The 15,018-nt window shown below is 32.8% G+C and overlaps 2 protein-coding genes across 2 annotated transcripts in view; one reads left to right on the top strand and one right to left on the bottom strand.

Annotated features, from left to right (window-relative positions):
- The window catches only part of timeout (circadian regulator timeout), a 1,081,463-nt gene that overhangs the window by 441,119 nt on the left and 625,326 nt on the right, over positions 1-15,018 (bottom strand). The window lies entirely within an intron of this gene.
- Positions 1-15,018, top strand: part of 2mit (leucine-rich repeat-containing protein 2mit) — a 250,101-nt gene that overhangs the window by 165,526 nt on the left and 69,557 nt on the right. The window contains exon 4 of the mRNA XM_075291453.1: positions 4,430-7,306. Coding sequence (XP_075147568.1) covers positions 6,047-7,306 — 1,260 coding nt within the window. The 5' untranslated portion in view covers positions 4,430-6,046. The remainder of the gene's footprint in view (positions 1-4,429; positions 7,307-15,018) is intronic.

The raw sequence follows: 15,018 nt of genomic DNA, 5'->3' as shown, positions 1-15,018 counted from the left end.
CCCATCATGGCAACTCATGCAGTACTCATTATACTTCGCGCCAATAGATTTTGTAAACTCGCCTTTGTAGATATCAGGAGTGCAATCTGATGTCTTGCAAACACTAACATATCTAAATTAAAGTTTAAGTTTAGATGGGGCCATATTTGCATAGTGTCGTTGCAACCCTTATCATCTTTCCATCGGACATAACAGCCTTCTCACGTAGTATGAGCTTGATTAATTGATACTATTAATTTTTGTTTCAATTAAAAAATTTGTTAAATCAATTAAATTTTAATTAAATATTTTTTAAAACTCAATTAAAATTTTAATTGGAAAAATTTTCGTGAAATTTTATTCTGTGTAGCCTTGCCAACTCCTCCGCTTCGCAGTTCCCCCGTATGTTCCTATAGCCAGGCACACATATTAGGTTAATATTGCACTGCCCAGCCATCTCGTTGAGAGATTTGCGGCAGTCGATGGTACCAACAATACTTTTGATGTCCTGTATAGCATTGTAGTGCACCAGATTTAGCTTTTGCTGACTGGCCTACTGCCGGTGGTTTAGACTTTCTTCTATGGCAGTGTTCAAATTCGGCTAACACGATTCCAAAGAGATTCGTACTGTGTAACACATAATAATTTATATTTAGGGCTCGTATTCATAATAAAGCGTCGCTCATATTTGTGGCATTGTTTCATTTGTGATTTGGGCTTGTTTTCCTGGGGTCCATTTTTGGCATGTTTTCATATTACCAAAAATTGGAATTGACGAAATATTACAGAAATTTCTCGTTAGAAATACAAATTATCTATTCAATAAACTTCACCATCCGAATACGGTTATGTAGGTTCAAAAAATTGGGTGTGCAACAAGAACAAGTGAACTTCTCGATGTTCTGGGATAAAAGTATATACAGGGTGGATACTATGTAATGCAAAAAAGTAAGACTATATTTTTTTTTTAATTTTATGGTTCGAAATAAAAAAAATGTTGGAAATAACATTAGATTTTAGAATCAGTTTAGCCTTACTCAAATTGGCTACTCTATGGTACGAAATGGCCGACAAAGTCATCACACGTTGCTCGAAAGTGCACTAAAAATATATTGCTGTAACAAAGATTTTATGTCCATAAAATACAAATGCGAATTTTTCTTACACTCAAAAAAAGTGAACTACTAAAGCCAATTTAACTATATTTTAGTTCATGAAATTATTATATTTGGAGAAAGTTTCATTTACTCTAATAATTTTTTGCGATCGTAAGATAAGTGAACTAAAAGACGGGAAAAAATTATACACAAATTAAGCATAGAGATTTACTAAATTCGTTTTTCTCATAAAATAGTTCATTATTTCTCCAAATTTGTAAATTTTAGTACAAAAGCGTCCATCATGAACTTCGTATGTCACTAAAGACATTCTTGCAATTTTGAACTCCAATTTTTTCCTTCAAACTACAAAATTTTCTTTAAAAAGTGAAACAAATTATTTATGTATAATAAATTTTCTTGAATTTGTCGAAAAATATTTACTTATTTGTGTGATATCGGTGTGATGTCAGCGCTTGTAATACTGTTTAGTTAAAAATTTCTAAAACTATTCAAAATTTTCTAAAATTAATCAAAAGATTTTTTCCTGGTGGGTTCACTGTTTTTTCAGTGTAGCATAGAAGATGTATTTCTCTGAGTGTTTTTCCTAGTCCAAAATCGATAACTTTTCGATGAAGATTTTTGTCTTTATAGTTAAGTGATTTGCCTTAAAACTGAATATCTTTAAATGAGAGAAAATTTTTATTGGTTTGGTTAGGTTAGGTTAGGGTATGGAGGATGACACGAATACGTGCCAAGTGCATTTGACAATAGTTGGTCCATTGCGGTTCCTCTAACTCTTTTTCTTTTCCTCTTCGTGTCTGTTCCACCCTGGCCGGGATATTCCCATTATAAAATAAAAAGTCCTTCAGATCTGTCTAAGTTCTCCGCCCAGAGGCCTTGATGAAAGCGAGAATACTCATCAGGCTGCATTCTCGCAAGTCGCAAAGAAATAAAAGCGGAAAAACGTCCGAAATGACGTTACTTGTGCCGTTTGCGCCTACATTTGCCAAGACATCTGCCCCTTCATTTTGTTATGCCATAATGTGCAGGTACCCATCACAGAGATACATTATGCTGTTCAGTGAGAACCATAAGCTCTGCACAGCAGCGACAGTCCACGGTCTTCCTGATGTACAGACCCAGAGGGCATGTCCCCATACATACCTCCAGGGTGGCGGTGGCCGTTTTCCTAATCGCCCGGTCATATAAATAAGAGCAGTTCTATTTATATATATAGACAAACGGACGCCGTTAGGTCGTCTTATAATTTCACCCCAATCTAGAATATATCTTTATACGGTCGGAAAACTTATATTCCATTCTGCAGTGGGTATAAAATTAATAATTACTTAATTATTTAAAATGTTAACTATTCCCCTTAGCATATACTCCATTGGAAACTAACGGTTGAATCCTGTCGCTTTCAAAACTTTCACATTTTTATAAACAAGCAATAACGAATAAATATTCCCTAGTAAAAATTGGGAGATCTAATTTGGTATAATTGATATGAGTAGATCCGTAAAATAGTAAGATCTAATCATATCGAATTCCTATGGAAATAGATCTGATCAGATCTCAGTATTGGCCTAGATCTAATGTCGTAGATAAAAATATATCTATCTCTATATATAATTGGATCTGATGTTAGATCTGGTCATATATGGAATTATATTCATTTATATCAAATTATATCTCATCATATGTGGGTATATCTGCTTATATCTAAAGCGGTCAATTTTGAGATCTAATCATATCTGATTAAATCCCCCTATTTTTAAATGGGTTGTTTTGATATAAACGAACAAGGGGTATTACATTCCTCACATGTACATTTAAGACAGCAAGATTTAAGACAGCAAGTGTGGACGAGTGAAAAAAGCTCTGTTGCATCAGTTCTCATTAACAGATATATCAAGGGGAATGGAAAAAATGTCAATAACTAAAGTAAATATTTACAAAACAAATGTAAATTCGAATAGAAGTAAGAAAAAACAATAATTTGTTTTAGAGTCAATTACAATTGACTCATAGTCTGTCTCCTTACAAAAGAAGGAAGTGGAAAAACGCAAATATGTTAATATATTTGGAAAGAGATATTTTGCAAAACTAAATAATAACAAACTGCTAGAAATAATCGTAAATATTATTAGATTTTTTTTTTGGAGATTTTCACTAAACCACTAAATTGGTGGGTACTTATATGGTCTACGCATCAAAAACCAGCTCATTTTCACAGTTACTTTATCGAATGAAACTAAACTCGAATATAAAGAAAATCAAAGTAAGTTTTATTTTCAGATCATATAATATGAAATAACCAGCGAAACATATAATTTCGATTGATTTAAATTAAACTAATTAAAAACAAAAAGAAATCAAATAAAATAGTTAACAAAAAACAAAAAATAACAAAATTAAATGAAAAAAAACTACATTTATGTTACTATAGTAACTAAAATTTTCGAAAGGCTACCGGTTTAAATTAAACTAAATGCAATTAAATATGAATATAAATAAAATGAAATTTAGGCAGATTTAAATATAATTAAACTATATTAAAAAAAAAAACATATAGAATTGAATAAAATTTGATTAAAATTAAAATATAAAAAATTCCAAAAAAGTTGAATTTAAATATGTTAAGAAAAGATTTTAAATAAAATTGTTAAACAAAAACTAAATTAAACGAATAAAACATATTAATTAATTTATATTACAATAAATTATATATAAAAACCTACTAAAGCTATTAAAATAATTCAAATTAACTTGATCTATACTACCAATTATTTGTGTTTCATTTGGAGTGCATTGAACCTAAATGTGACGTATGTATTTTCAATTCCAGTGTAGTAGAGTGTTATATTGGCATAATTAATAACACATTAATTATTTTATCCTCACAAATAAAGTGAAGATAATTAACTTCACTAATGTACTCATTTAACAGAAACTATTGAGGCTCCATAACAATATATATGTATTTATAGCTCGACTCTGGCGAATTAAAAATCTTTTAATTTTTTTAGTACTATTTTTATTGATATGATTACCAGAAATAGCAATTTTTTCGAAAAAGTAAGCAATTCCATTAATGCCCATTATTTTCGAATTTAAATCTTGTTACTTTTTAATGGAAAAATTCGATTTAAGCGAAATTAACCATCTACCCCATATTCTCTTCTCTCCCATTCACTGCGAATGAAAGAAAACTCATTGGTTTCCACCTTCCCGTTCATCCCTTGCCACCCACTTTCAGCCTTAAGTTGATTTTAACAAAGCTTTTTATTGTTTATTCGACTGTTAATTATAACGAAATATTTTTGTCGATTACATTTTCATTGCAGCAACAAATGTTTTCAATGACCATGAGGCTGGCGACAACATCACCATTACAAGCAGTAGTAAGAGCAAAAACAACAAGTAGCACATCAAAACCAGGAAAATCCACGACAAGAATAACAGCAGCAGCAGCAACAAGAACGACTATCAGAATAATGCCGCTGATGATAATGGCTATGAAGAGCTAATAAAAACTTGGCCAAGAACAAGGAAATAAATGCGGATAAATTGGATGGAAAACAATAAAACATACAAAAACAACAGCAACAAATAAGTGAGAAAAAAAACACGAAAATTAAGAAAAGGAAGAGAAGAAGCAAAGCAAAGCAAAACGACACAAAGCATTGGTGATTGGCAAAGTAGGGATTTTAATGATTTGGAAACGTGTTACAAGGACTAAATGAAAAACGTGAGAACATCTAAACAAGAAAACGCGGGCTAAATTAAAATCCCAATCTAAACACAAACACTCACACATACACATGCAAGGATTATAATAATAATTTTCTCTTGTTTCTGTTTGTGATAAGTGAGAAAGGGAGTCAGAGTATATAAGAGAGATTGAGAGACACGTACTCGAAAGACACAAACACATACGCACACAACCAGAAAATGAAAATCAACTGAAATTGATGATAATTTAAAATTAACAAATGTTAATGAGCTTCAGTGGCAATAATACCAACATCAGGGGCTGAAGTATATAAATCCTGGAGATATTTGTCACACGAAAAAACGGAAACCCCCCAAAAATTATATTCATTGTGTGTAGCAGCCATTAAGACCAAAAAGAAAACGACGTTTCTTCATTCACTCTCGTTGCCAGGATTAATTGAAATTTCTTGTATTCCTTACCCCCACCGACCAATCAGTCCTATAAGTGAGGGGCCAAACCAAATACGAGGGAGTATTTAAAGACCGTTATTTTTCTTCCGTTTTTTTCCTTTTAAGGGACCTGCTAACCTACACACACAATAAAACTGTGTTGTGTCGAAAACCAGCCTATGTATATTTGCCTTGCCATTGCATACTTTGAATGTCACATCAAACGGAAAACGTGACTTCCATTGAAAGTCATAAACACAGCAGCCAAGGCTACAAATTCCAGCCAACTACCTGCAGACACTAATGCCAAACAGTCACTCAGTTAGTGGGGGCAATCCTCAAAAAAACGTCCACAAGGACTCAGCTGTGCATTAAATAGAGGACAAGCGTTTTGGTATTCAGCAATTTAACTAATGAACATCAGGTTAAGTAAATATTCCAGGAATATTAGAAATTCTTCTAAGCTACTCACAGTAACACAACAAGAAGCTTTACCACTTTTCCTTTTTACCTGATAACCTACATAGATAACCACCATAGCAAAGGCAGCAGCCAACCTCTGCATCCGCAACGTGAATGCCAAGTTAAAAAATGTTCAATTTAAATTAAGAAGCGAACAAAATACGTCAAATTATTTTGCACCCAACTTAGAGAGCAAGGCAAAACAAGTCCCATCCTGTGCTTTACTCCCCCCTTACCATCCATCCACCATTGGTCGCATGTCATTTGCGTATGCCACTGACAACTCCACGTATATTTTCTCCTCTGAAGTCTAAACGAAACGCGTAGCCAACAACATGTCATTTAAATGCCAAATTTTAAGAAAAAGATTGACATTCTTCCATAATGTCCTTGAACTCAGCTGTGATGTTAGAATAATAATTTTATGTTGTTTAATCGCCATATTGCCAACAAACATTAAATGTGCCAAATTACAAAATCCCCAGATACGCCTACTAATCAATGACGATGATTTATTGCATGAGAAAACCTCACGGCATGAGGCAGCAGCGGCGGCAGCGGCGGCAGCAGCCAATGTACCCGATAACAACAGTGGAGAACATTTCAATTTATATCGCAGCGAATTGAAGAGACTATCCTATGAGACCATACATCGTATATTGCGAGATGAAAATGAGCCAAGTTATAGGCGTGAAGAAACTGAGTTACGTTACTACCAAAAAAGATCACCCACGGCTTATGAGGAAAGCCATCAGCTAAATAAAAGATCCACAACTGACTCTGCAGCTTCATTGGCTCTCGATTACAGTAAAAGAAATTTAAGAGAATTTCCTATAACGCCCCAATTAGCCAAAGAGTTAGCTGCAGCCAGCTCTCTTGATTTGAGTGATAATCATTTAACCCACCTCAATGTCTCTCTTATTAGTAATGATCATTTGCATTCTCTTAACTTATCCAATAACTCATTTAGCCATATACCTCTAACCCAGAAATCGTCTCTCAAATCTCTCAATCTTAATTTCAATAAAATTTGCTCTTCGTCTCTTGAACCAAATATATATTTACGGAATTTATATATCTCCAATAATCATATTGAGAATTTAATGACCTTGAATTTATCATTGCTGAAAAATTTGGAAGTGTTGGATATGTCTTGCAATCGTTTACAAAGCCTAGAGACCTCTCTCTTCCCTGAGCGTATGCATAACCTGAAACATCTCAATTTGGCTCACAATCAATTGGGCTCAATATATCGGGAAAGTTTTTACAACTTACTAAGTTTAAATACCCTACTGCTGGCCCATAATACCATCACCGACATAGACTACGAAACATTTTTGGCCCTTCCCAATTTGCAGTATTTGGATTTATCCTTTAATCGTTTGAGAGGAAAATCTATCAGAGCTCTTCAAGGCATTACCGGTTTGGTGGCTTTAAATATTGCCCATAATCCTGAACTTGGACCATTTATGCAAGAATTTGTGGCCTCTTGGAGTTTAAAGGAATTGGATGCCAGTGGCACTGGATTGTGTCAGATACCAGCTGCGTTGGCCCAATCGGTGCGTTCGTTGAAGCTGACACATAACTGGCTTAAGGTAAGTGTTGTAAGCATGTACTTGCAAATCATCCTCAAGTGAGAGTAGATTAAAATGTATTTCATGTCATGCCTTATTCAATTAGGTCGTATGTTTATATAAATTAGACAAATCTGTTATAAATTATTCAAGATAATGTGTAAACGAGTAATGCTGTAACAGACACAGGATATACAGTCAGGTGATATTTTGCTGGAGTATGTAGTGATTACTTATTAGTTGTGGTTGTAAGAGACCACTTAGGAAGTGATTGTGATATAAGGGCGCCACTGTGCGAGGACTTTGATTTCATTGCCGAACTCGTTGCACATAATTTATTTAATAGTAGAGACATTTGTATATGACCGGAGGAATTAATTAATTATGTAACAGGATTAAGTGAGATTTGGATACACTGAAGAAAATATTGGACTTACATAAAATGGTTCTGGAGCCAAGTTAAATTTTACTAAAGATAATTCTCTTTGAAAGAAATTTTAATACATAAATGATCTTATTATTTTTAGTTTTTCCTTTTTCTTTTCTTTTCTTTTCTTTTCTTTTCTTTTCGGACAAATAAGGTTTAATTAATTGAGTTATTAAAACGTTCGATTAGAGATAACAAAGCTTAATGGGGAACATCCCGATGCATAACTCTATGTTTGTCGAGAAACTAATAGTTTTCGACAAAAAATTAGCAAATAAAATTATACAATCGACACATGTTTAAGATGATCATATGTACATGTAAGAAAACTGTATTTACTTTGAAGTGTCTGTTGCACACAGAAGAAATATTGACCTAGTATGAAAGATATTAAAACTTAAATTTTAAGTCACGCCATTTACACGATATTAAGAACAAGACGGTTTATAATGTTTGCTTTAAACATTTCTTTGTTAAAATTTAGGACACATATCTTTGCAATTGGAGTCCCTGTATTAAAAGCCCATGTCTTTGAAGTAAGACAAATTTTCCTGAAAGTAAAGAGAACATTTTTAATTTAGAGAAATAATCTTTAAATAAACTGAGATATTGAATCTTTGGATTAAAAAAGCTTTCAGTTTAGGCTAAGATACATTTTTTTAAAGTTTTTTTTGTTTGTTTTTAATTAAGAAAACATTTTTTACTTTAAACTACCTGTTATAATTTGTTTTTTTTTTAAACCTGTCATTTATTTGTACATGAATAGATTTATTAATATATTGCAAACAAAAATCCAATTAATTATTATTCGAGCTTTATGGACAAAGAAGACTACGGAACTTGAGTCATTTTTTTCTCCAAAAGGAGTTAGCATAAAGAACCCAAAATTGAGTTATCAATCCCAGCCTGATCTATACTAAAGGCTGTGGAAAGGTTAATTCTCACGAATTGAAACGTGCACATTCAGGCGTAAATAGATTTGTATCTGGCGTTTTCTTTTCATTGGCTCTATAGATCAAATTCCTTAATCTTCTTTGTCCATAAAGCTCGAATAATAATTAATTGTAAATTAAGTAAAAATTATGAATTTGGACGTCTGTTTCAGTATCAGGCTAACATGAAAAATAGTAAAAAATATTTATTAAACTAAAAGAAACATCTTTATATTAGGGGACATTTTAAAACAAAAAACTATGTGAACTAAAATAAAGTTACATTGGCTTTAGTAGTCCCACTACGTTTTTAAGTGTAATAATTATACATTAAAATATACTATATACAATATTATAATTTGTCTAATATATTTTACATCACAAAAACAGAATCCAATCCCAATTTCGAATTAGCAATTCATTTCTCTATTTGCGACCCAATCTTAAATAAAACAAGTATATACAGCAGTAAGTTTGGCCGGGCCGAATCTTAAATACCCACTACCATGAACCAAATATTAGGGTTTCCTTTGAAATTTCAGGAGGGCTTGAGGACTTGAGGACACTTCCCGAAGATAAATTTAAAGATTTCACCTATGAGGACTATATCAGATTCTGGATTTATAAGAACCATTTTTGTTTGAGTTTTAGAGGAATCATTAACATCTCTTGTAAGTGTGCAAGAAAATTATAAAATAACCTCTTGATTTGAAATCTTAAATCTGTAGATTTTCACCCGAGAAGTAAAATCTGGAAATTTTACATTGAGTTTCAAGCAATTTTCATGATCAGTGCGCCTTCTATACCCTCAAGAAGTGAAGTCGGTCTATACACACAAAAAAATTTTTTTCTGATTCAATCACGAAATTAATTGATCCAATTAATTTTTAATTGAAATGTCTTCAATCACAGAAATGATAGTATCAATTAAAAAATTAATTGAAGGTCAATTAAAAAGTTAATGAATCCAATTAAAAAATTAATTGATGCTATTATTTTTGTGATTGATTTTTGTTTCAATTAAAAACTTTGTTGAATCAATTAAATTTTTAATTGATTATTTTTAAACTCAATTAAAATTGTAATTGGAAAATTTTTCGTGAAATTTTTTTGTGTGTATGAAGGCATTACCAAAAGGACCGATAAAAACTTAATCCGATACACGTTTTTGTGAGCCTAAAATACGAAAATATTTACAATTTCAGGCAAATCGGATAAAAACTACGGTTTCTAGAAACCCAAGGAGTTAAATCGGGAGATCGTTCTTATGGGGGCTATACTAAAATATGGACCGATACTCACCGTTTTCGGCACACCACTTTATGGCCCGAAAATACCTCTAGATTTCCAATTTCAGGCAAATTGGATAAAAAGAAGTAAAATCGGGATATCGGTCCATATAGAGGCTATACCAAAACATGGACCGATACTAACCATTTGTGGCACACCTCTTTATGGTCCTAAAATACCTATAAATTTCCAATTTCAGACAAATTGAATATAAACTACGGATACTATAAACCCAAGATGTAAAATCGGGACATCGGTCTATACGGGGGCTATACCAAAACATGGTCCTCAAGTACTTCTGGATTTTAAATTTCAGGCAAATTGGATAAAAACTACGGTTTCTATAAGCCCAAGACCCCAAATCGGGAGGTCGGTCTATATGGGGACCATACCAAAACATGGACCGATGCTCACCATTTTTGACACACCTCTTTACGGTTCTAAAGTACCTCTCGATTTCCAATTTCAGGTAAATTGCATAAAAACTGCGGTTTCTATAAGCCCAAGAAGTAAAATCGGGAGATCGGTCTATATGGGGGCTATACCAAAACATTTACCGATACTCACCATTTTTGGCACACCTCTTTATGGTCATAAAATACCTCTAGATTTAAAATTTCAGGCAAATTGGATAAAAACTACGATTTCTATAAGCCCAAGACCCCAAATCGGGAGGTCTATTTATATGGGGACTATATCAAAACCTGGACCGATATAGCCCATTTTTGAACTTAACCTGCCTGCAGACAAAAGACGAGTTTGTGCAAAATTTCAGCACGATTGCTTCATTATTGAAGACTGTAGCGTGATTACAACAGACAGACAGTCAGACAGCCAGACAGACAGAGAGACAGACATCGTTATATCGTCTTAGAATTTCTCCCTGATCAAGAATATATATACTTTATATAGTCGGAAATCGATATTTCGATGTGTTACAAACGGAATGACAAACTTATTATACCCCCGTCACTATTCTATGGTGGTGGGTATAAAAATATGTAAACTAAGCAATAATTGCAATAAAGATAACATTTTAAATATCATAATCCTTATTTTTGATTCTCAGTATTGTCTGCTAACCATTTCGTTAGAGCAAAAAAAAATGTCTGTGGCAGACCATTAAATCCTTTATATTCCCCCAAAAACTATTTTCCTAATTACTTCTCAAACTAATTGTAATCCGGTTTCTATTTCATTTCGAATTTCAAATGTAGTTTTATCAGCATTACATTACAATTCCAATCTACAAAAGCCACAGCAGGAGCAGCCACACAATGAACCACAAACTAAAGAAAACATATGGAAAGAGCATATCTAAATCCTTCCCATATTTACAAAAGGATGTGCTCTAGCTCCCAGCATAGTAAACCAGCAACCACCTATGGGCGAAGGATCTATGGCAGCACCAAAGAAAATAAAAATAACCATATGCAAATAGAAAATTTAAATACCAAATATTATCATTACTAGAATATCATCTGAGCTTGAAAAGCGGTTTGGAGTGAGTCTATATCATTAGAGGAGCAAGCACTCTCGTTTGGAGTGTTCTATGGGTATAGCCAACGTACTAGCTAGCATAGAGATATGAGAACACCATTTTCAACAAAGTTTTCCTTACTCCCATTACCACAAGTAACCAACCCAAACCCAGCGAGGATGAGAAACTCTAAGTGAATGTTATGAGCATGTAAAGCATACCCTGCCAATGGCTTTTATTGAAAGGACTCCGCCCCATGAAAAAAATGAAAATCAAGAGGACAACTTGAAAAGGCCATGAGAATGGGGTAGAGGGTAAACAAAAAGTGTTGCTGAATATTAAATTAAGCATAAATATTTAAATTATATTTTAAAGTAAACATTTACCCTCCAAGCCGGCCAGAATATCAATGACAATTTACCAAAATACAGGACAGTTTTAACCCTTGCCCGCCCGTTTACACAAGTGTAGTTTACTATGGGCGATTTTTCAGTTCGTTGGATTGTTGTTGTATTATTGAAATTTTCAATTTGGTTATTCCAGTTCATTGGAAGTAAGCCAATTACCTTTGGATCTCTGTTTAAAAACGGAAAAAGAAATCTAATTAAAAAAACGCCTTTAAGGTAAATTGAAATTGAGGATGGCAAAGTTGAATAGTAAAAATGTCTGTGGAAATGTTACGGAGTAAGCACATCAATCTATTGTTCGTCATTTCACAGCAAAAATTGTATAATATTTTTCATTCGATGCAAAAATATTAATCGACTATACCACTATGTAGTCAACACATAATGATGTTAATATGTATAAAAAAAAATTAATTAAAATTACATTAAAAAAAATATTGTAACGAGGCCAACAATTTCTTGACCATAAAACACGAATCGTGTTTTTTCCTTTGTCTAAAGCCGCTAAACTCTTTATCAAAGCCGTTTGTCCTTATAATTAAGTGATTCGACTTACAAATAGGTATCTTTACAAGAAAGACAATTTTCTTTGACTAATGTCAACATGGATTTAATAATACTAAAAAATTGTTTAATTGTCTTTAAATTTGTTATCACTTTGCATCTTAACTACAAAGCAAAAAAGTTTTCAAAAATTGTCTTTCAACTCCTTATTTCATACTCTCGAAAAAGTTGAACGCTCTATTTCACTAAAGCCAACTTTATTTTAGTTCATGGAATTATTATGTATGGAAAAAAATTCCTTTATTCTAACGTTGGTTAAATGAACTAAAAAACGGGGAAAATATACACAAATGAAGCATAAAGATTTACTAAATTCGTACTTCTAACAAAATAGTTCATTATTTCTTTAAATTTGTAAATTTTACTACAAATGCGCCCTTCTAGAACTCCGTGTGGCGCTACTTTTGCAAATGTTGTTTTCTTGGTAAACATATACATGGTCGCCGAAATCAGATACATAATTTTGGAGAAAATAACATGGTTGCGGCAAACATGTTCCATGTTCACCGTCCAAAAATAACTGTTTGCTCTTTAATCATGTTTGAGCTGATCATATTCCTTCACTGGTTGTTTTTGTTTTTAATTTTTTAATTATTACCGATTTATTTTTTTTATTTTTCATAAAAACTTGTAAAAATTGATTGGGGATTTTTGTGAGGAATATTTATTTATATTGGGAATTTTTGGGGACGAAGAGTCCTAATTGTGGGAGAAGAGCCAGAAAAATACTGGCAACAGTTGTCTCACGTCCATATGAATGCTTCTACATATTATTCTAATTATAAACGAGTTTTTTGGGCAATAAGATAAATGAATTGGTATTATTAAGTTATTAAAAAGAACATATCAGATACCACAAGTCTAGCAAATTTATAGATTTGACGGGGCGAGACGAATCAATTTGGCTCTTATATGACAACTACACCCTCAAAAAAAATCACTTCTTTAACATATGTTCCAAACATATTTTGCAGGAAGCACATATATTATTGGATACTGCCGAAACATTAATATGTTTGTTTTATGTGAGCATATTATATGTTTGGAAGCATTTTGAGTCCAAAAATAGTATATGCTTGGAAGAATTCCTCAAAGAATATTGTGCTCATTCCCTCACATAATTTTCACTTCCACGAAATTTTTGAGTTCTTCGAATCTTTTTCTGTAATACAAATATACTGTTTTTTTTTTCAAATGTCTATTCTCTTGGTTCCGAATGTCTACACGCAAAGAAAAAAAACGTTTGGAAAACGTGTGCCGGAAACGTTTTTCTTTTGTTAGAGTTTTTTGAAATTCTTCGAAAATTTTAAACTTTTGTCACCACAAAAATTCGTTTGTTGCAAAAATTTTATGTTTTCAATAAAAAAAGTTATTTTTGAACCAACAACACAGTCCAGTTCGTTTATAACAAGCCCTGTTCTTGTCTGACTTTAAGTCTTTAATAAGGCACATTTTACAGTTTCATAGTAAAAATTTAATATAGTAGTATGTAGTGTTGGACATCTTTTCGGAATCTTCCGAACATGTCTGGAATATATGTAAAAAACAAAAAAACAAAAAAAACTTTTTTGTGTTCGGTCGAAGCAGGGCTCGAACCCAGGACTCTTGGCATGCAAGGCTGACGTAGCAACCACTGCTCCACGGTGCCCAACTAAATGTTTGTTTCTGTTAAACAAAGTTTGTTTAATCGGCTCGTGGGCGCCGCAAGCTATGCTATACAAATATAACTTATATGGATATTTATCTATTGATGACAATAACAGCTACGTAGCTCAGTGGTTAGTGTGTTGGCTTACAAAGTGCAGGGTCCGCGTTTCGATTCTCCGTCCAGGCGAAAAGGGAAAAAATTTAAAAATTTATAAAATCGTATAATTTCTTCTACATTGTTGGTATTACAGAAAAAGGTGCTAAGAACTAAAAAACCTCGTGGTAGTGAGAAAGATGTGAGGGAAAGTGCAATTAGCAAAAAAATTGTTTTTTGAGTTAGTCTTTATGAAATGGTTTTAATATCCTGGAAAAGTATAAACGTTTATCACAAAAAGTATATACTTTTCTTCGAAATAAACTTCCTTACAGCGAAAAGCAAATGAGAAACGAACTTTGTTTGTCTAAAATTTCGTTTGGGAAGAAAGAATTATTTTTTTGCGTGTATTCTCTTTATTCCGAATACTCATTCTAATATTCAAATTAACCCTCTAATGCCCAATCCCGCCTTTAGGCGGGCTTCGTTAAATATGGAAGCTTTTAGTAAAACACACCATAAGGCGTCAAAAGTGGGTTAAATATAAAGAAAATTTTATTGAAACTGTTCAAGGGGCTTCGCAGCATATACTGAATTTTACCGTTTACATTTTTCTTGTTTAGTTTTCTTGTTTTTGTGCCGTTAACGTCGAATATTTAATCAGCTGGCAAAAAAATTGGGGCATTAGAGGATTAAATAATATTTAGACTTAAGCATATTAAGTTTTTGGCCTTATCATGAAACAGTTTTCCGAAACAACATACCAGCGGTTTCACAGAAATTGCTCTCTTTTGATTCTCTCGCTGTGTTATGTTGATATCTTTCGTCAACTCTCCCGGTTTCCATTTCTATTTCATTCTCTGTACTATCTCTCTCTCTCTGTCGCTCTCTG

This window comes from Haematobia irritans, chromosome 1, assembly GCF_050003625.1.
Source record: "Haematobia irritans isolate KBUSLIRL chromosome 1, ASM5000362v1, whole genome shotgun sequence".
NCBI classification, from domain to species: Eukaryota; Metazoa; Arthropoda; class Insecta; order Diptera; family Muscidae; genus Haematobia; species Haematobia irritans.
This window is presented reverse-complemented; position numbering and strand designations above follow the sequence as displayed.